Below are 22,253 nucleotides of genomic sequence, written 5' to 3' on the forward strand. Positions count from 1 at the left end.
AATGAATCCAGCTAAGTTTTTGCTTCACCTTCCGTTGAAGGAGCTTGCTGTTGCACCATTTTATCAGCTGACTGTCAGCTTTTTTTAAAAGAACCCTGCTATATAAATATGTTGGTGTGACATCTACTTTTTGGAAAGGGTGTTTTGCATTTTAAGTTCCCCTGCCTCCATTTCCTTTTCTCACTATTTGTGTCATCTTTCTGCAGTTGGGGAAAAAAAAAAAGCTTAATTATTAGCAAAGAATTGTTATGCATGAAACATGCACCAAAGTAAGGCTTTATTTAATCTTTCAGCAGTAATGATCTTGCAGCTATGATGAGTAAACCTAAAATGGTTTTCCAGCTAAAGTATGTTTATTGCTGCAATACAGCAAATGGTTTGCTGAGAGACCATTTGTGGGTTTGTTTGTAGACTTTTCCTTTTGAAGAGATTATGGTTATTTAGCCAGATTGGACAGGGAGAGAGTGCAGAAGAGAGGCTGCAAAACCTTGAAGGATTTGTTTGGGGGGTGGGGAAGGGAGAAATTGCAACTGCAAAAGTTCAGTAGCATCAGGAGACTGCATGAGTAGGCATGGGGGAATGAGTTGAAGGCGAGTTGCCTTCTTTCAAAACACTGTTGTAGGAGCTGCTAGCATAACTAGTAGGGGTTTTGGTAAAGCTGTTGCTGGTGAGGCTGAACCAAGTAACTTTGTCGGTGCAGGCTGAAAGGACTTTTTTCCTTGGAAAGTGCCTCAGGCAGTCTTCAGTGCCATTGTGGCGTGAAATATTGTACAGCCTGGTCATATCGTTGATGGGCTGGAATGAGCTTTGCATAGCTGTCAGGTTTGTTAGTAGCAGCATTATTTGACTGTATGCATTGACACTAGCTGTCATGGGTGATTCACGTCTGGTCACAATTTATGTCAAAGTCATGGTGTGACTTTGTCAGGATACTTAAGTTAGAATGTATCTGCTGTGAAACCCACTTTTGCTGTTGCTTTTCTTTCAGTGTCTAGGTAAAATAATAGTATCATAGAATCATAGAATAGTTAGGGTTGGAAAGGACCTCAAGATCATCTAGTTCCAACCCCCCTGCTATAGGCAGGGACACCTCACACTAAACCATGTCACCCAAGGCTTTGTCCAACCTGGCCTTGAACACCGCCAGGGATGGAGCACTCACAACCTCCCTGGGCGACCGATTCCGGTGCTTCACCACCCTAACAGGAAAGAATTTCCTCCTTATATCCAATCTAAACTTCCCCTGTTTAAGTTTTAACCCGTTACCCCTTGTCCTGTCACTACAGTCTCTGACGAAGAGACCCTCCCCAGCACCCCTATAGGCTGTCACTTTAAATAATTCTTCACACCTGAAAGCATGTTAGAGGTATTTTGGGAACCAAATATAAAGACAGTGGTGTTTATTATTTTTATATCATGTGGAATCTGTGCATGCCACTGAAATTAGGAGTGGTAATGATCAAGCATTAACTATGTGCCTTTCTGCCAGCAGTAGCTGACAGCACAACATTATTTTCTGTAGTAGACAGAAAAAGATGCATGTTTTTGTGGAGTGAATTCCAACTACTGTTCTCTTTTAATAAGTAATCTACTTCCTGCATTTTATATACATAATTGTTAACTGGTCTGTTTTAAATACCTAGGCTGGAAACACAGCACTATGCCACTATACTTAACTGGCCAAATCCAAGGACACAGTCAACTGTTTGTATAAACAAGGCTCCTCCTGAGATTTGTTTAAGATCTTGGATGTATTTTATTTGTCATTTTTGTCATTGAAAGTTGCAGCCAGATACAATGAAACTTCTTTCTTTTCTATTAAATCCCTTGAAGGGTAGATTTTGCTGACCCAGTAAGGAATGATCCTAGTCAGATGGCAGTATACAGTCGATCAGCGCAAATATCTATTGGAAATCTTTCTTTGCTTTTTTTGCCCCCCTCTGTGTTTTGGGCAGATGGACAACAGCTGTTGATTGGCAGGTTTGAAGTTAGAGCAGCAGGGTAAAGCACGTGTGCTAGCTGAGTGGCTCCTGTGTATCTTTTCACACTTGATTCTTTTAGTGTAGGCTGTTTGCTGTGTGAAAGTGTGTATATTTACAGAGAACCATTGAAAAGGAGATCCGGGAGCATAGAACAGGGTGCACAGCTATTGGTGATATTTCAGGATTTGGCTTGTGTGGGCAGTTTCAAATAATGAAACTAGTAAATGAATTCTTAAATAATAACTTGGACTAATGGGGTCTATCAGGTCTTGTTTTATGGGTTAAGTTTCCTCATTGCAGTTTGTGTAATTGTCTTCCCTCAGTGATGGAAAAGGGGGTTTGTTCTCTGGCACTATGAATTTGATACATATGACTTACTGTTGGGTGTTAATTATTGAGTCCATTTCTGCTATCTTGCTGCTTTTATTTGGCCTTTTGCCCTTTTATAAGAGTGGGTTCAGTTTACTTTGAAAAGCTCATTTTCATGTAGACAGTTCTTTTGTGTAATGGCTTTTGTGAAAAATCACCATTATGTCCGCAAGGTAAAGCTGTGTGGATGCACAATGAAACATTAAAAGATGTAGACTCCTCAGATATGCCTTTAGCTGTCTAAAAAACCCCAAACCAACCAAACCCAAAACCACGCAGCCATAAACCCCCAACCAACAAAGCAGCATGTTTAACATCAGGGCTTCTGTGGGAGGCAAGGAGAAAAGTGCTGCTTGAGGTGATCACATGCAACCCTGTTCTGATGGCTTGTCTAAAATCGGTTAAAAAGCACGTACTGTTTATCTGTTTATATTTGAAACCAATTTTCTTTCTTGGGACATATCCCTTTTAAAGGCAGAGGCCACTCCTGAGCAGTAGAAGCCCAGAAAAGGAGAAAATCAGGCCATTTCACCCCATCCCAGCCCCTCCCCATACTTCTGTGGCATGATGGCTGGTGAGGGAAAGGTGTGATCCCAGTGACACCGCCAATCACATCACCAGTGACGTCACCATAGGCATGCTCCTGCTGCACACAACCAGCTGTGCATTACGAGGGGCAGTGAGAGGGAGCACCTGAGTGAAGAGACCCTTCTGGAGGCCAGAGTGCTGTGCAGAGAGACTTGGGTATTTCCTTGGGGCGCCAGGTGGGATCTGTCAGGCCTGTGCTGAGCCAAAGCTAACAAACTCTTGATGTCCTCATGGTGAGCTGTGTAGCTATGGATGTGTACCAGCACTTACCTCGTCAGGCCCGCCAGCTTAGGAATAAAGGTTTATGAGTTAACTTTGAAATGCTGAGATGTGCCTGAGTGCAAAGCTGCTCCAGGAAGTGTTCCGTTAAATCTCTATTGTGCCAACAAGTCCTCCTGGACCTGTGCTTCAGCATCACACTTGGGGCTTGGGATATTGCCAAGCTGGCTGCATGTAGGTGTATAATTGAGAATACATTATGGTGTGGTTTTTGATGTTTTTTTGTTTCCTTTGTTTACAGTACCTATAGAGATCCCAATAGGGATGAATGTCTGCCCCCTCTGGTATGTTAACCATTTTTATTGGGTCTTGTTGTCCTGTATTGTTGCATCTTTTGGGATATAGTGCAGCAATATATTTGGAACTTGAGAGGCTCTGATGAGACGTTAGGAGAATCTCCTTTGCACAGAGGATGGTTAAATGCTGGAACAAGCTGTGCAGAGAGCTTGTGGAATTTGTGTCCCTGGAGGTGTTGAAGACTCAGCTGGATGGGGCCTGGAGCAGCCTGATCTAATGAGCCTTGCTTTGAGCAGGGGGTTAGAGTAAATGACCTCTGAATATTCTTTCCTATGTAAATTACTCTCATTCTGTGGTATTTTTACCTTTTGCTCCTCAAAGTTTCACCACAGTGGAAAGTACCTCTCCTTTTTCAAGGACTGCATATTAATGGTTATAGGTTCACATACTGAGCATTTGTCTAACCAAGGGACCTAGAGAGTTTAGCAATTAATGCTGTGTTGATTTAATTTGCCCTAGTGGTAGCGTTATCTGCTGTATTTCTTTTAACACTTGTTTAATGCCATAAAAGCCGAAATGTCACTAAAGAATCATTTTGTGGAGAACATTATAATGAAGTGTAAATGAAACTAAATTTCTCTTCTATAAATGTATTTTAAATGTCTCCTGAATAAGAACTGTCTCTGACTTAATTAGTTTGGGCTCCCATAAGTCAACTTTGCGCTTGCTGGAATAGCTAGATGCGGCTTTAGAAGTATGAAGGTGAAAGTCTTGTGGAAAGTAGGCCTATTTAGAGGAATGGATGATTCCCAAAGAAGCCAGAGTGTTTAGTGAAAAATGTGCTGGATAGGAGATGAAGAAGTGTCCCAGTTTCCCATTACCTGTATGTGAAACTATTGTGTTTCAGCATGTTAGATGATGACACAGAGAGGATGGTATGAAGAATGACACCTGGAGTGGTATTCAGTTAGGATTTCTGGGACCTTACAGGGTGTGACTGGTGAGCCCTGGGTGAACCACAGGCAGTTGTGTTCATGTCTGGCTCTCCTGGTCTTCTGTTGTACTGCCTCACCCTTTGATTTGAAAGCTGCTCAATGGAATAATTAAGAGTTAAGATACTTTTGGGGAGGAAAAACAAAAAAATTTAAAGAAGACAAGGAAATATATTGCACAAGCTACAGCTAAAGTGGAATGAAGGGAAAGGAGGATCTAATGATTCTAAAGACTGAGAAAAGATAGGAAAATACGTTAAAGGGAAGAAGAGGCAGTGACCTCAAAGGAGAATGAAGTTGAGACAAATGAGATGGACAGGCACACCTAAGACCTCCAAGAACCTACTTACAGAAAGTAGGGTCTGTTAGACGTCATGCTACAGTTAAATAGTGCATACAGTAAGGAATTACATACTGTATTCTTCAATTTACAAGTGGCTTGGTGAGCAGCTGCTAGCACTCTGGCTAGTAGGTGTAGTGATTTGGCTGCTATATGGGGGGTATGTATACATGTACGTATGTGTGAGTTATAGATATACAGATGTGTTCATTTTTACATCCTTCTCTAAACTATTAAATTTACTGGGAAACTAGTACAGCTGGAAATAGCTGTGATCTGCAGATGTCATTGCAGAGGCAAATTGCTGTTACAACTTCGGATGGATGTTGCTGAAAATGTTTAAATGACCTAAAAATAACCTCATGTAACATAAGGGACATTGTATGTGCTCTGATACTTCTTCATGAGTCATTTCCTGCTGAAAGTGTTATGCAAAGCTAACTGCTAGAGGGGGTGTATGTATGTGGTTATATATAAAATAAAGAGCAGGCTGTGCGTTTTTACCAAGGTGCTTTATGTGGCTCTGCTGGCTTGGAGTGTGAATGTGATGAGTGAGATTCTGCCTATAAAGAATGCTCAGATTTAGATATTGGCTATTGGAGATTGTGATGGCCCCCTGGGGTTGTACTCTGTGGTGTCTTTTCCCTTGAGACTGACTATAAAGTAGGCCACACATCATCAAAAATTCCTTGAACAGAGGAACTGTTTGCTGTTCTAAATTGTGCTTTACAATTTAATATTTTAATGATTGTTTAAAATAAAGTAACCAAAGTTAAATCACTGGGTGGATAGATGTATTACAAAGATAGCATGTGTGCAGCCACTGTGTTCCTGCTTGAGTTGGTAGTCTGTCTTTTAATAACTGAAAACTACAGATAACAGTGAAACATAATGAATGACTTTAGATATTGGTGTTAATGATGCCATTGCTCCTTCATTTGATCACTTAGGTCATGTGGTTTATACACAGTTGGACATGACTGCATTTCACTGGCCAAATCTTCAACTGCTTTCTCTCCAAAAATTCATTCATCTCTGACTGTATTTAAACACTTGCAATGCAAAATTCTACTGTGAGTTGAGAATCAGTTTTAGGATAGGAATTGTGTGTCTTGTTAAAGTTAGTGCAAGAACAGGTTGGAGGTCACATTTTTTAATAGCAAAAATGTATTTACTGATTTTTTTTTTTTGGGGGGGGGGAAGCTTTCACCTAGTAAAAAGGATTTTAATTTAAAAAACCCAAAACAAACACCAAACCAAGCAGCCAACCAAAACCCACAGCACATACAACTCGCCTCCCCAACAACAAAAAACAGTCAAGCACCAGCACCACCACTCCCCGCCCCGCAAACCTACAAAAATCTCAACCCAAAAAATTGGCACAGAGTCTGGCTGCAACCTGAACTGTGAAACCTAAGATTCAGTTTTCATTTTGACTGGTATTTTGTTGTTGATTTCTGTACTGTATCCATAATGACAGACTTCTGGCTTCCTTCTTTATAGGCTCAGATTATTCCTCAGTGGGATGGTTACCTGGTACTGAATCCCTGTGGCAGTCCACAACTATTTCATCAAGCAGTCAAAGCAATCCTGTCAGAAGACACAGTATAGCTTCCGACAGCGGGGACACTGGGATTGGTACCTCCTGTTCTGATAGTGTGGAAGGTGAGTTGACACTATTTTGGATGTTTCTGAGAGAGAAACAATCCAAAATGTTTTAAAGGTACGTTTCCCAAAGTAACAGTACTTTTGCAAAGCTGTTGAGCACATGCAATTCTTTGTATTCCTGGCTGGACCAAGTAATTGTTTTGGTGGGGTTTAATTAATTTACTTCTGCATGAGTTGTATGTATTAACTTGCATCTCTGCCACAAAGCGGGTACTTGTGTTGGATCTCTTGATAATTGCACTTACAAAAAGTGCCAGATTTGTACAGAGAAGTAATGTCCTGTACTACAGCACTTGATAAACAGGTGGTAAAAGCAGAAAAAAACTTTTGAGAGAGTTGATGAAAGGACAGTGCTTTCTGGTACCTATTGTGTGTGTCAGGAAAGACAGCTTGCTCATTGCAGTTGGGAGGAAAATGGGTGTGTTGCCTTCTCAGTTCTTTCTTCTGGTGGGAGATGTTTGCATTTTATTGCATGGCATTTGACACAGAGTCAAAGATCTTTAAGGAGAATTAGCAGTATCTGTAGATTGTTAAAACTTGTTTTGGACTAAATCATGATTACTCAAAAGTTGATCATGTCAGGGAGGGTTTCAGCATCTAGGATATCATCATCTCCCTAACATTGGTATCCTCCCTATGGAATGTGTCACTGAATTAAACCAGAATGAGAAACAGTAGACAGTAGTAAGGCTTGAGGTTTTCTTTTTGCACAGCCTTATTTCCCACTAAGATTTTCCAGACTAAGGTGATGACAGGAGGACTGTGGTGTATTTTTCTCCATCATCTTTCTGTGCCTGGTAAATTTTTCAAAAGGGATAGCTGAAATGAGGAAGAGAAGAGAAATTAATATAAATCAAGTAAGGAATGCTGAATTAATGTAAGAGACAAAAGTCACTGTGGGGGGGCTGAGAATTCTTCAAGAAAGGTCCAGATGCCTGAAGAGTTAAGTCTCTCAGGCCTCTGTGCACATGAAGAAATCCTTTCCACCCTCTTCCTGCTGCATCTGTCAGTTGGAAAAGAACTCCACAGGAGATGCCTTGTAGCTTGCTTTCTGTTTCCTCTAATTTCTAAACCTTTATCAGCTTTAGCAAAATGAAAGCTTTACTCAGGTACTCAACTTCTTGGATGTAAAACTGAAATAGTAAATTGATATTAAAGAAAAAAGCAATAAAGTTTCTGCATTAAGAGATGCAGGGGGACTAAAGCTCTCATGATGTATATATATGTGTGTGTATGTATATATATATTTACAATCAGACTCCACGCATGTGTTGCACAATGCTATTTTAAGTTGCAGCATTTGAATTAAAAATGTGCTCTCCCATCCCCCCTTTGAGGGCTTCCCCATTTGAGGGGTAGGAGAGGAAATGAAACAGCACCTCCTCATCAGATGTTGTCCTGGCTAAAGAGAGAACAGACCAGCTGTTCCTGCGTACAGGGAGAGAGGGGGATGGCACAGGAGTACAATCACAAATTTGATAGGCAGTTGTTACTACTTAACTGTTCATTTGCATGCTTTTCATAGATCATTGTTACAAGCTGCATTTAGGGTCTGGCAAAGCAAAAGAAGGGAAAAGTTGCAACAATGGGTAGTTCATGAAGTTTATGCTTCTGGCAGTGCTTGACAATGGTCAGTTCTATAGTATCCTTACTGTTATCGATTTCCTGCCACCTTGTTTGAAAAACTTGCAGTAGCAGAAAATAACATCTTGCAGAAAAAACGGGAGGGGAAGCCTAAATGTAAATCAAAAGTTTAATGGCAGGAGCATGTGGCAGATTTGGAAATGGAAAGTGTATGTACATTTTTAGTGGAAAGTGCATTTGCCTATGATACCTAGTTGTCTGCGTCTCTCAAGCTGTCCCCACGTCCACAAAAAGAGTATCATTGTGATCTGTGGGACTGCCAGGCCACACTGGTAATTGCAGACTGGCCATCTGTTCTCAATGTGGTGCTTGGGAAGAAGCCATTGGGGATTTTTTGGAGGGGAATTTTTTTCACAAGTCAGCAGATCATTACAGTTTTTAACAATGCTTAGAGATGGAAACATGGCTTTGCTATTTCCTTTCTATCATGGCTACTAAAAATCAAAACCTTACTTTTAGAATTAACATCTGCTTTAGTTCTGGAAGTGCAGGTGAATTCATTTGTACAGATGTGTAGTTACTAGTGCAGGGAATGGAGCTCAGATGCATTTAAAATCCATTTTACTTGTTTTCTTTGTATGTTAAATGTTTCTTCAAATTGATCTCATCCTTCATTTCATGAACACATGTTCTTTCTGAAACTGCAGGGCCTGAAAAATAGGGCCAAGTAGCTGTTGTGTTAGGCTTGAACTTGCATGGTTTGGAGGGGAGATGGGTTTTAACAAAGACAAGAGGAAGATTTTATCTTAAAATGTCTTCAGTTGGTTGTCGTATGTTGTATTGTGCAAAGGTAGGAAAATTAGGAAATAACTAGTGGGGCTCCATTGTTGAAGTTGAGCAATGTCAATGTGCACTAGGGGAAGCTGAGAAGAGAAATTTAGAAACTGTAAATGCGGGATATTTGTTAGGGTAGAATAAGTCTAAATATTTTAATTTAGAGTGCCCTTAATATAAGGATAAAAAAGCATTTTATGTCTGTGTAAACTACAGTTAATGTGGTTGCTTTTTTGTCTGTTTCCTGTTGGTAAATGGTTCTGGACTCAAGTCAGCTTTAGAGTGAAATAAAAATAAACACTGTATTCTGTATGGACCAAGAGGAAGAGATTTTAGTATGGGTTTTGCCAGATTCTTCTAGGTTCTTTTCTTTTTAAAGTTAGGTTTATCTGTAACTCAATTCTGTTACTAGTGTTTTCAGTTTGTTGTGTGCAAGTCTGGCAGAATTTATGCTTGGGCATTGACTATAGCTAAGTCTTCAAAAAAAATCTCATTCTCTGTTTAGAAATATGGTACAAGTGTAATATAGAGCTCTATGAAACTGTTGAAAACTTCCTGCATTTCTGGTAAAATAGGAGGCTTGTGTTCAGGATAAACTGTGTAGAAGACAAGGTTTTAGTTGGTGATGAGCAGCTGATCAGCAATCGGTAAAGACTGAATGGGCTTGTTCTTGTTTTCCTTCTCACTGGCAACTCTGAAACTGGCAGACATAACATTTATGGCTTATGGTTATTGGGACAAAGATGGCTCCCGGCATCAGACAGCTGTGTGCTATGTGTAGTCCTGTAGATTTAGGTTGTCTCTTGAACTTCAGGCTTTGACCAAAAGATTTGTTGTTACTACTTTAGAGCTGAAGCTAAAAGAGGAAACAAAGTTAGGGACAGGTGGGTGTTAGGAAAAAAAGCCTCTCTTGCAATGAAAAAGTAAGGCTATAAAGTTGTGAAAACTTTATGCTATGGGATCTTGTGTCTTCGGGAAACTTAGACTTTCAAATGGGAGCAGATTGTGATAAACGTCTAAATTATGACTTCTCTCATTCTGTTTACATTAAATGCATGGTCTAGATTAAAGTGCTTCTCTTAGAATATATAGTGCGTATTAGGAAAAAGGCGTGGGATACAGTATGTAAATGTGCAGTGCGTTCACGAAGCATGATGTTTCTTATTCTCCATCAGTGGTAACAGCATTTAATAACCAATGTAACTTCTGTGCCAGTTGTCGTCAGTCTCTGCATAACCATTTCTTTTCTTTCTTTTCTCATAAGAAACATGAAGTCTGTATTTTAAGCATTTTTGAAACTGTTTTTATTTGGGTTATCTAATTAGAAAATCTGGGTCTTACCTGAAATCAGATAGGTTGTAAACACCAACAGAGCTTTTCCTCCTGCACAGATTCTAAGTTTTGCCTTTTGGACAGGAGGAATAAGAACTTGGTACTGATATGACAAGTTACGAGGCTCATGACTTCTGCAGCCAAAATATTTTCCACTGTCAGATAAGCTTGCTGTGCAGTGGAAAGTTCCTTGTAAAGCAGATATTTATCCCTGACTATTAAATACTCTTCTTGATTTAACCATTTCGGGTTGCAAATTAATGACAATTCATAGAATATTGCTTTCTTGGAAAAGAGAGAGGGGATGCAGAGGATCAGAGTTACTATTTTTTTTTTTTTTTTTTTTTTACTGGGGAGTTGATGTTCCACTAGTTTAATGTTTAAAAAACCCTTCTTGATTAACACTACCACCCCTACCATTCCACCCTGGTAGAAATGTTGATGTAGGACGGATGGGTAATTGTGTCTCTTTGTTTAGAAACCTGAATAAGTGTGGTGTGTTCACAATTTAAAACCCTGTTCCATAGCTGTGTATAGAGGTTGCCTCTGGGAGAGGAGTTACCCCTGAACCACCACTTGTGTACTGGGGGCTAGATAGAGCATGTTCGATAGATTGTCACTGCATTTTGTGTAGTTTGGTCTTCACTGGAACTCCTAACTGAATGTTTCAGTGTTATGAGACTCGGAGCACTCTCTTGTCTCCAGTTTGAACCAAATATGTTACCTTTTTGACAGATTAAAAGAAATCTCGTTAGTTCAATTTAATTGTAGCGCTTCTTGGTACACCAGGGAACACAATACAGCCAGCTCCAAAGTTACTTGATTTTGCTATTTCAAGCACTTTATTCCAGAAGGTCTCGATCACGATATTTTTGACACTTGCTTGGTTATTTTTTTTATTATTTTTTTCTTTTTGCTGAAGGAAAAAGAGAAGAGTTAAACAGAGCTAATGAACATAGTAAAAGGCAGAATTGAACTTCAGGAGACAAAACCCATCTATGAATATCTTGGGGGGATTCTTTTGTTTAGTATGTTGCTAAAGATAATGCAATTAAGAATGTGTACAGGCAAATCAAGTTTGCACTTCTGGTTTTGGTGTCAGGAAGGTAAAATAGCACAAGGGTCCTAGATCTTGTGAGCTGGAAATGTAGTTTGTGCTCATTGTCTGCTGTGCTCTGGAATTTTAGATGATGACATTTTTGGAGAAGTCCCTGAGCTTAATTGAGTTGAGATAAATCTCTGTGCCTTTGGATGCTGGCAAGTACTTGCTTAAGTTTGAAGTAGGTTGGTTATTTGGAGGGTAGAAAATAGTTGTGTTTAAGGCATTCTTCCTTGGTTTCCTTCCTCCCTGCTTGCCAGGTCTCACTTTGTGGATCCGTGTCCAGCCCTCTCTGAGTCAGCCTTATTGTGTTACTTGGATATTATCTATTTTGACGATCAGAAATGTGCACTTCACTTAGGCCTATAGTAGATTCTGTTCTTTGTAGAAGAGGTATTGTCATCCCTTGCTAGAATGAAACATCTATCTATGTATGAATGGAATAGAAATATTAATGTTTGGAACTTGGGTGTTTATTTTCTGAGGGTTTTTTTTTTGTAGGATTTGAACAAAATTTAAACCTGGGTTATTTCAGAATTCTAGTAACTTATTTCCAGGATTTAGTGGGTAGGGGGAAAAAATGGTGCTAATAAATTTCCACTAAAATAAGACATGGAGAAGTTGCTTCAAATGAGAATAGTATACTCCCTGTGTGAACCTGTGTACTCAGAATTTGAAATCGGCTTGAACTAAACTAAAGGCTCTCGCTGCTTCCACATTTGAATGTTCTGCAGAAATAGATGCTGCCTTAACTCATACTTTGCCTTCTTTTGCGATAGCTTCTCTGTTGAAACAAGCTCAGGGTGTGCACATGCTCAGTTTGTCTCACATCAAACAATACTAGCAGGATGTTTCTCCAGCTAGCTAATAGGACGTTGTCTAGTGAAGATGATGAATTTTGCTGTCAGCTAACATCAGTGCTTGGTTTTTAGGAAGATTACTTCTGGTCTAATAAGAAATAACTCGGTGAAAATGAATTGTGATTACTTAGAATTTCGCAGCATTCACTTTGCTACTGTGCAAAAAGATATTTTTATCATATATATTTTGGAAGCCATGTTGGAGTTTATTGGAATTAATGGGGTTTGGAAGGTGTGGAGGGTTGTCCCCTGCTGACAGATAAGCCCCCATGCAGTCTGACAAACTGACACTTTCACCAGAGGGATGGGGGAGAGGATCAGAAGAGCAACACCAGGGAAAACCCCCAAGCCTCTGGGTTGAGATAAAGACAGTTTAATAAGTGAAAGGAGGGGTGGGGTGGGGGGTGGAAATCAAGTGATGCACAAGCACCACCAGCAGACCTGTGTCCAGCCAGCCTCTGAGCAGCAAATACTTTGGAAAAAACCTGCCCCAGTTATATGTATAGTATGGAATCTCTTTGGTATTTCAGGTCAGCTGTCCCAGCTGTGTCCTCTCCCAACCCCTTGTGCACCCCCTAGTTGGGGTGGTAGGGGCTTTGATGCTAAGTACTCTTCAGCAATAGCTAAGATATTGGTATGTTACCAACACGGGTTTTGCTCACCAGTGTAAAACACAGCACTGTAGGGGCTGCTGTGAAGAAAATTAACTGTCCTAGCTAAACCCGGTACAGTCTCTACCCCTTATTCCATATTGCTTGTGTCATGCTCAGATTAAATCTTGGGGAGCTGTTTTTAATATGTCCTGTATTCTACATTTTTGGAGTGTAGTGGATATCTGACATTCTGATGGGAAAATGAAGAACCTCATAGAATAATCTTGTCTATATTTAGGCTACTATCATGAGACCCGAGTATGCCAAGCATTATACATCTTTGCTGGGAGATTTCATGGAGGACTTTGCACTTTTCCCTATTACTGCTACATCAAAGAAAACTCTTGGGCCTGCATTCAGCAGCTCTGTAACTTGGGATCTTGTGAATCAAACACATGTGAGATCAGTTTCAAAACAATAAAAGCAAGGAATGTTTTGAGCCTTAAACTACCTTTGAATACTGGGAACATTCTGTAGCTACTCAACATTTAATGTACATATTCAAGTAGCATTAGTAGCCTTATCTGAAAAAATCACTGGACTCCTTTTTAATCCTTTTTACTACAGACAAAGTAGTATGTTTTGTGGTAAACTGTAGTCAGTTTGGATGTGGGCACTGAGTTGCTTATAGCCTGCTGCAGAGTGAGAAAAGACCTGTTGCTGTTGCCTGGTGTTCTAGCGTGGGACCTGTCAGACAAGACTGGTTGTATCCCCCCCTAGAGGGCTTATGCTTGCTCTTAGTCTTTATTCAACAGACCTGTTTCTACCTTAAAATATTCACAAAGAAAGCTTTTTTTTTTCCTCTTAGTGTCAAGTCAAGTTAGTGTGTTTAATATCATCCTTTATTTTAGCTGTGATTTCAGTGTACTAATGATAAGCAATTCTAGTAGAAAACCCTTTGAAGTAGAATGTAAAAACTCCTTGTTAAAGAGAACCTTTTTCAGGGCCTCACTTGTAGTCCTATGAGCTTCTGTGTTAAGTCAGATGGACTTCTTACATCAGTTTTGGCAGTATAAAGGCAGTGGTGAGAAACAACGTACAGAGACCGCTCTTACGTGAAGCATATTTACTCCCATCTCACTTCCTTTATCACTGTCTTTGTTCAAGTTAGGGGAATGAAGTGTTGGTGTGAGAAAGTGAGAAACAGGCAGGAAATGATAAGTCTGACAAGCTAGCCTAGATTTTGGGTGGAATGAAACAGTTTGAATTGCAGGCACTGGTAGGGGGTTAAAAACCAAACAAGCGTGCAAGAATGCTTGCCCCTCTGCTCATGGTTTTGGAAACCTGAGGATTTGTGTCGTTCTTTAGATACTTATGTACTCGTAATAGCTGACCTATCCAGGTTTACAGTTCTTCTGTATTTTCAGCAAGTGTAAAGGTAACATCTCATTAATTCATTGTAAATACAAGAAGGAAGTGGAAAGATGACTGGGTGCTAAAGTGTATTAATCATAGAACTACAGAATCAACTAATTTTGAAAAGACCTTTAAGATCAAGTCCAACCATTACCCCAGGACTGCCAAGACGACCACTAAACTGTATCATTGGGGCCCTCATTTTGGGTCTTAATGGAAGAAAAAAAAAAAGATGTTCCAATGCAGAAGCGTATAAGCAAATTTAATTTCTTTGATAGGTTGTAATTTTCCTGTTCTTTGTTCTTACTATTAGCAAGGTTTTGGAGATGAGGTGAAAGAATGTTCAAAATCTACTTCTGTTTAAGGGGAATCAGTATGAAATACAGTCAGGAGATTGGAGGTGAGAACATCTCATGTTCCTCCATTTAAAATGTAGTTTTATAGCTGTGTACAAAAGATAGTGTTGTAGATGCTATTTTAAAATAACCTGGAAGAAGTCTGTACTTAGTCTGAAGAATGGTCTTGGTTACACAAAACTCGGACAAGTCCTTTCTCCAGTTTTTGCCAGTGCCATATGAACTGCTTACTGTGTTCATTTGGATGTGCCAGGTAGCACCAAGTGACCTGTTGTGATTTGTTATTTGAATTGAGAGCTGCAGTGAATTTGGAACTGGGCTGAAATGAACTTGTTGCTTAGGATTTGTTTTCTTGCAGCTCTGTTAAGGTCTAGACAATATCTGTAGTGTTGGTGCTGCCAGGGAAAAATATAAAAGCTTAAAAACTGGAGGCCCTGTGTTCCCTTCTGGCTGCAGGATGGTCATTGAAATGTAGCAGTGAAATAGCCTTTTGATTGCAGGGTGAGTTGGGACCTTTGTCTTTTTCTCCCTTTTTTTCATTTGAGAGAAACTCTTTTCACATCTAATTCCACAATTAAAGAGCAAAACCATCATCCTGCAGATAGGACATCTGAATATGCTGCAGGTTTAAGCCAGAAAACATTATGGTATGTCTCAATAAAAAAGTACCTTTTCTTGACTTGTGTCATGATGACTTGTCAATGATACTAAAAAAAGAATGGTTGAAGTTCAGAAGGGGTAGGTTTTAAAATGGGGGGGGGTTAATATATATTTTTATTTGTGCAATAAATTTTGCCTGCTGCTCTTCAGACTCCTCAGTTTTCCACCTGTGACTTTCTTTTTTATTGCACTTAAAATTTGGCTTAAAGTTAGATCCTTTTTTTCTGGATATAGATCCTGGACATGCTTTTGTCCAGAATGACTTTTACTTAGAAGGCAAAAGTTGAGCCTCATCCTGTGAATGGCAGAATATTGGCTCCTGTGAGAGGAAATTTATGTCTTGATTTGGCTTTGGTTTGCTTTGTTTTGTTCTTTTCCTGTTGCTGGCAGTTGGTAGGTTTTTATTTTGCTCTTCTACAACCCCCAGGCAAACCCCACAGCTCTTCTCTTTACTGTGAACTGCTGTTCCGCACCACCACAGTGATAGCAAATCCTCTCCTGAAGTGACCACACGGACCCTTTGGGAAGGTTTTCTGGTTTGTTTTAGTACCCTCTGATATTAAACATTTTAAAGTGTTTTCTCACCTGTTGACTACTTTGAAATTGTTAGAGGGGGAAAGTTTCCATTAAAGATAACTTTTCCACTGCAGTTTTATGTTCTGGTAGTTTTCCTGTGTAATTGGCTGAAAAGTTGATACCTCATTCTGCTTATGCAACAAACACAACTGATATAATGATTAGCTTTTTAGTGAATAGTCAAAGCTTTTTCTGCAGAAAAACACTTTGCGGCATTGCTGGTAGGAAATGTTGCTTGCATAGATTGAAAGAGTACCTTCTGTTTATGTGTGTTCATTGTTTTAAAAGTGGCTATTAACTAGCAAGACCATGGAAAAAATTCAAAAGGCAGTTTAGGTATATATGTAAGAATAAAATTGTGTCATCTGAGAGGGGAAAAAGGTGATTAGCAAGAAAAAATGTGATGTGTTTTATTCTCTCTAATGCAAGGACTTAAAGTTAACATAAAGGTGATACTTTAGTCTGTGGCTTAGTAAGAACTGTAGGTTGGGTTTGAATTTATTATTTTTTTTTTTAACTTCATGCAGAATTGATGTAGTTCTAAGAGAAACTGATGTGGTTTTGGAAACTGGAATGGGTGTTGTGGTGATGGAGGACTAGACCAAAGAATCTTCTAGTGACTGGATTCTGTCAGATTATTAGGAATTTAAGGGTTCTTATAAAAGATACAGGAGTAGCTTTCCTCATCTTAGGTCAATTTCTTCATGTTTAGTGTATGTCTGGTATTCCTGTGGTATTCAGGAATTGCATCCTCTTCTGTGTACTGCTCCCCATGCTGCTCCTCTTCCATATACTTAATCCTTGGTGTAGAAAAAGTGGTAAAATATGCTTGGAAGGTGTTAATAATTAGTTACATTTATGGATGACACAAACATAAATTAGCATTTCTGACCTTGCTGATTGCCTCTACATTCCACTACATTTCTTGTTCCCTGAAATGACTGGGTGGATTTTTGTTTATTTTTTTTTATTATTTTCCCCTCCTGTCATGGCATCAAACAAAGTTTGTGAAGGTGTTGTGTTGCTAGCAAATTGGGTGAACGTTCTTTCCCCAGAAATCACATACCCATTTTGAGATCACAACATATCGTCCTTGACAGTATGGCTCTGAAAAAGGGATGGAAGTGGAAAAACCCAATTTTGCTCTCATCTTGCCAGATAATAATGTAGCTGTGACATGACTATCACCCCTTAAATGTATGGCACACCTGGCAATGACTGCATGTGGGTTGTGGCTGGCTCCTTGTAACTTACTTGATGGTTGATAATTTAAATGCCAGGGTCTAGCTCATCTGAAAATAAGAAGCACATAATTTGGACTCTTCTTAAAATGCAAAATTAAGAAGGATTTTAGTTTCCTTGAGATAATTTGCACTGGATATTTTAATGCTGTACAATCATAGAAATGTTGTTTGGAAAACACCGATGGAGATCAAAGGTTCCAGCCCTCAGAATCAGAGCAGGACCATCACCAGCAAGGATCAAGTCAGCCATGACTTTGTCTTGCTGATCCTTGGAAACCTTGACAGGTTCCTCAGTCTCTTTGGGTAACCTCTTCCAATGCTATTTGCAAGTGTGTATATAGATATAAACTTTGTTTCATAGTATAAATACATCATAATTATACATACGTATGTATATCTTTCAAGAACAATTCTGTTGTTCTTCAGCATATTGAATGCTTTTAATTCTTGATGTTCATCTCTGAATCAGAAGACTCAACGTCCTGTGCATGTTTCTTAAATTGTATGAACTATGGTAAATTCTTAGTGGCAACTATGAACTGACAAGTTCATAGTGCATATATTTAGTAAAGGAAGCATGAAGGTAGAAGATTGTATAGTATAATATTTATTTATCTTTGTGTTTTAATGGGATAATTTTAAAGTCATTTAGTAGGATAATTTTAAAATCGGCTTTTATTTATTACTGTGTCAAATATGTGTAATGCACACTAGTGGTTTGGTAGATATCTAAATTTCATGATCTAATATTAACTTGAATAGGTATTAAGCTGTGAATTAGGATGTTTAAATGCTGTATGCCTTTTATGTATATTCAAGTGCTGTTGGTATAGAGTGTAGCTATTGTCCATCTGGGAGGATAACTAATAACAAAAAACATTACAGTCTTCAGAGTACAAAGATCTGTCCCCCAAATGTGGTTATTTTCATGCTTATGCAAATATGATGTCATAGATCGGTGAAGGATCATTATGGATTGGAACTGGATGGAAAGCCAAGCTATTTGCAGGTTTGATAGACAACGAGGCCTTGGAAATCATTGTTTCTCTATAAGTTTGTGAGTTACACTGGAAAAGTTTGTTCTGTTGGGTAATACCGCTTGTGGAAGAAAACTCTTGCCTTATCTAAGCTAGGAGGAAAAAAATACTTGTGATGAAAAATTCCCTCTGTAGGTTGCTTGGATATCTGTTGTCTAATATAGCCTCTAAAAAAATCCTAAGTGAAGTGATTTGTGGCTTCTGTATAACTGGAAGTACTGACCCTGTGAAATGTGGTCTGAACTTGATTGTATGTTATTTTCTCCTTACAGTACCCGTCAGGGTCGCTGGCTTCACTGTTCCTGGTCAGGTCTTGTTACTACCCCATCTTCTCTTTCCAAATGAGGGTGAGAGAGAAGAGAGGGAAAACTAAACCTGCTTGAAGTAGTCCACAGGATAGGTATGCTTCCTGCATTCAGAAACCTCTTTCCATGAAACCTCTCTCACCTCCACTGGGTGTTCAAATGATCTTGCACTTTGATGTTGGGGGGGGCTATGGTAGAGGACTTAAGTACAGGATGTTCAAGTGGGTTATTTTTACATACACAACTGTTTCAGTTTGTTACTTTACTTTTCTATTCTTTCAGTGTCAGTTCCTTTAAAAAAAAAAAAAGTAGTGAATGGTTAGTTCTTGCCAGAGTTCTTATTTTATGGTCTTTGTCATAACTTCTGATCTTACTAATGGTTTAGTTCTTGTAGAACTTGGGTTTTGAGAATCATCTTTTGGCTTAAAAAGAATAATAAGTGATATAAATAAAACAACACTGATCTATACTGGTGGGATTTCTGATTTTAGAAAATGAGATGGTGCAGTAATACTTCCATACTTTTTTTTTTTCATGTTTTGCTTTGTAAAATGAGGTCTGGGAGAGTTGCACTGTTTTTATGTATGTTAAGGCTTTTAATATCAGGAAGTAATATAATCAAACTCTTGCAGGATACAAAGATGTGATATATATAGAGGCATAATGAGTGAACAGGAAAATAATACAGGTTTTGTGTTTACCCGTGCATTTAATTTTTTAGTGGAAACAAAAATTTATTTAGTCCTTAATGGAAATGGGGATGGAATATTTTGGAAGAGGATGAGGAATGTGGAAAAAAAATCAGAGGGACTTAAATAAGTAATCCTAAAATTTTGCAATAAAATAGGAATTTCAGAGTAGGCATGAATATTACAAATATATATTAATATTTACTTTAGTTCTGGCAGGTAGCGTCATCTAGTAGAATTAATATAATGTGACTTACTGCCAAAAGTTCATGTCTGTATGGCTCTGGGAGTACTGTCCTCTCATAGGAGTAATTTACTTAATTGCTGTATAAATTTACTGTAAAATTTGAAGAACATTAATCAGACAGTTGCGCTTACATGAGTGGGTATTATTCCAGCTGTTGGGAGGTAGGTGTGGAACATGATGGAGAGTGTGACACGCATTGTTGTGCTCTGTGTTTCAGAGGTCATATATCAGTCTCGGAGAAGTGTGAATTTTTTTTTCCCCTCTCAAACTTGATGGTTTGTGAGTCTGATTAATTCATATTTTATGTGTACTCCTATAGATACTTTATCAGTGCTTATTTAGACTTACATAGTTCAGTTAATGTATTATATGAGAGTTTGTATGTGTGTATATACATACAACACAGGTTACCATGCTTGGTTTTCTAATGTAATTAATTTTTTGGCCTATAATAAGTGTGAATAAAAATTGAAATCTAAAAAAAAAATAAAAAAATGTACAGAAAGATGGCATAAAAAGTATTTGGAGTTTCTGTTAAGAAGCTGTTCTTGCATTCATTCTTTATAATTACATTATTGATATAGTTCTGTTTTCACTTCAGTATTGTAATTGTGCCTAATCTGCATGCAAATGCTGCAACAAGATACAAAAGAAAACTTAGCTGTGGTTGATTTATAAAAAATATTTTATGCATGTGAAGCATGGTAGCTCTGATTTATCAAAAATCATTTGTATCAGCCTCTCTTCTGAATGGTGAAGTGCATCAATAGCCTTCTGCCACTTGAGTGGTGATGTGGAGATCTGTATGTAGCTGCTGAAATTGTTACCCTTTGCAGGGTTTCATATATCATGCTGGTAGCTCGGCTGTGGGCTGAATGCCTTTACAATTTGCTATGTTAGGGATTTACTGGTATTATTAGGTAACACTGAAGAACACATGAGATACTGCATTGCGCAAAATGGCGCTCTCGTGTTTCTTAGGGGTGAGAGATGACTTCAATTACTAACATCATTAGACAAATGTAACTTTTTTTTTTTATTTAAATACTTGCTGTAAGAAAGACAGTTCAGGTGCTCTGAGCCTAGTGGTTATGGAGCTGACTTTATTTCAGAGCCAGAGAGCAAGTCTGGCTGTTTTCTCCTGTAACAGCTTTTATTATATACTTTGTTCCCTGCTTGTTTTGATCAAAAAGTAAGATCTGAAACTGGGTTGAGCTTTTGAAGAGTTCTGTTTTAATTTCTGGAGCATGCTGTGCTAGCAGCAGCACAACTGAGGTGTTTCTTAATAGTTTAGAGTGTGGAGAAGAACAGTTTTATATTGTTTTGCATGGGTCAAAGCACCGCTAATGTGCTTGGATACCATAGCAATGAGTACTATAAATATCCAAATAATATGAGTGAACAACTGGAAATTAATTTATAAGCACTGAATTCTTTCCACTATCAAAGGCAGCAATTGAAACATTCTCTGCTCTCCCACCTCTGGCTCTGTACCCATAACTGTGCACATGAGAAAAGAAAATGGACATACAGACTCTCAGTCTTCTAATTTTCATGGAATGCAGAGAGAAGTCATTACTAAACTCTTTGGAGAAAAATGTAATTATGATTGTGTTGAAGCTTGATAGTTGTTTGTAAACTTCTGTTGTTTGAAACCCTCTTCTCTTTTACTATAAGAGTGCTCAGAAGACTGGGTAGCATTACAGGTACTAGCACTTAAGACTGCAGTTCTTATTTCATACGTACGCTTTGTTTAAACATGAAGGCTGTGCTAGTACTGCTGGATGTTCACTGAGTCCTCAGTGAGGTGTGTTGGCTTGGGACCAGCATCCCATTTAGGTGCTAAAGGAATGACACTTTTGGGGAATTTTGATGCCAGACTGATTTCTACAATTATGGTGATCAACCCCCAAAACTTTACCAAGGAAGGATTCTGTATGTGTGGTGTTGTCTTTTTGTTTTGAATGCTTTAGCATGCTTTAATTTCTGTAGTCATTCAAGGTATCTCAAATGCGCAAGTTGGAGTTTGGTTGCAGTTTTGTTCTCTACAGTGGATCAAGTCTTTTAAGCTGAGACTGTTTATATCATTTACAGCAAGTGTTGTGTTTCATGACAGGGAGGATGGATTTGGTGTAGACCAAATGGTGCCCAAAATATATTTTTATATATATATAAAGTTGGCAAAGGAATTTTTGGTCTTTGAGGATGAGAAACATTCTTTTAAAGCATTTGTCATAATTAATGACTTACATTTTCTTACTTCTATGGTGTAGTTGGATTTGTCACTTTCATGTCATTAGTGTGCCAATTATAACATTTTCTAAATTATAGCAATGTCAGGGCACTAAACTCCTCTCTTTTGCAGAGGCAGTGGGGGAAGAAACAATAATGTTTAGAAATAAATTGCCAGTGAAATAATGGAGACATAATAAACTGCTGCTAATGGTTTGGGGTTTTTTTAGAAATTATTTCCAAAGCTGAATATTTTCATTAGTAAAAGCTGGGATAAAAGGCTGTGCCAGCTGTTAAGTGTTTCTCTCCTAATTTGGCATCTGTTTGTTTAAATGTGGGTTGTAGTTAAAATCTGATCTTTCAGGCAGCCTTTCCAAAGGACACAAATGGCCCTCAATTTTCAGAATATTTCTAAAGTAAGTAACATACATATTCAGATGAATAGTGTACAATCATCATTACTTTACAGACAGACTGCTAGGAGGTAAAGAAGAGCTGTTAAGCATTAAGGTCTGCCATATATGTTCCAGGAAAACTTCAGAAAAACTTCAGAGTTACATTATTCAAATGGTAACATGCATGAGTTTGGGGGTTCCCCCCCCCCCAGCTTTAAGGTTATCTTTTGTAGCTTCTTTGATGGCAGACATCTACGGAAGCATAGTTCCCTCCTGGGGGGGGGTGGTGGGGAACTGGGGGGGAGAGGGGAGCAGCCTTGTTTGTTACAGTACAGAAAT

General features: G+C 38.7%; 1 protein-coding gene across 6 annotated transcripts in view; it reads left to right on the forward strand.

Annotated features, from left to right (window-relative positions):
• The window catches only part of CEP85L (centrosomal protein 85 like), a 109,366-nt gene that overhangs the window by 11,248 nt on the left and 75,865 nt on the right, over positions 1 to 22,253 (forward strand). For 3 of the 6 annotated variants that reach the window (XM_065680997.1, XM_065680999.1, XM_065681002.1), the window contains exon 2: positions 6,291 to 6,452. In XM_065680997.1, coding sequence (XP_065537069.1) covers positions 6,291 to 6,452 — 162 coding nt within the window. Of the gene's footprint in view, positions 1 to 3,462; positions 3,503 to 6,290; positions 6,453 to 22,253 lie in introns of those variants that run through there. The other 3 variants (XM_065680998.1, XM_065681001.1, XM_065681000.1) reach the window with 3 other exon arrangements.

Source organism: Lathamus discolor, chromosome 5 (genome assembly GCF_037157495.1).
Source record: "Lathamus discolor isolate bLatDis1 chromosome 5, bLatDis1.hap1, whole genome shotgun sequence".
Taxonomy (NCBI): Eukaryota; Metazoa; Chordata; class Aves; order Psittaciformes; family Psittacidae; genus Lathamus; species Lathamus discolor.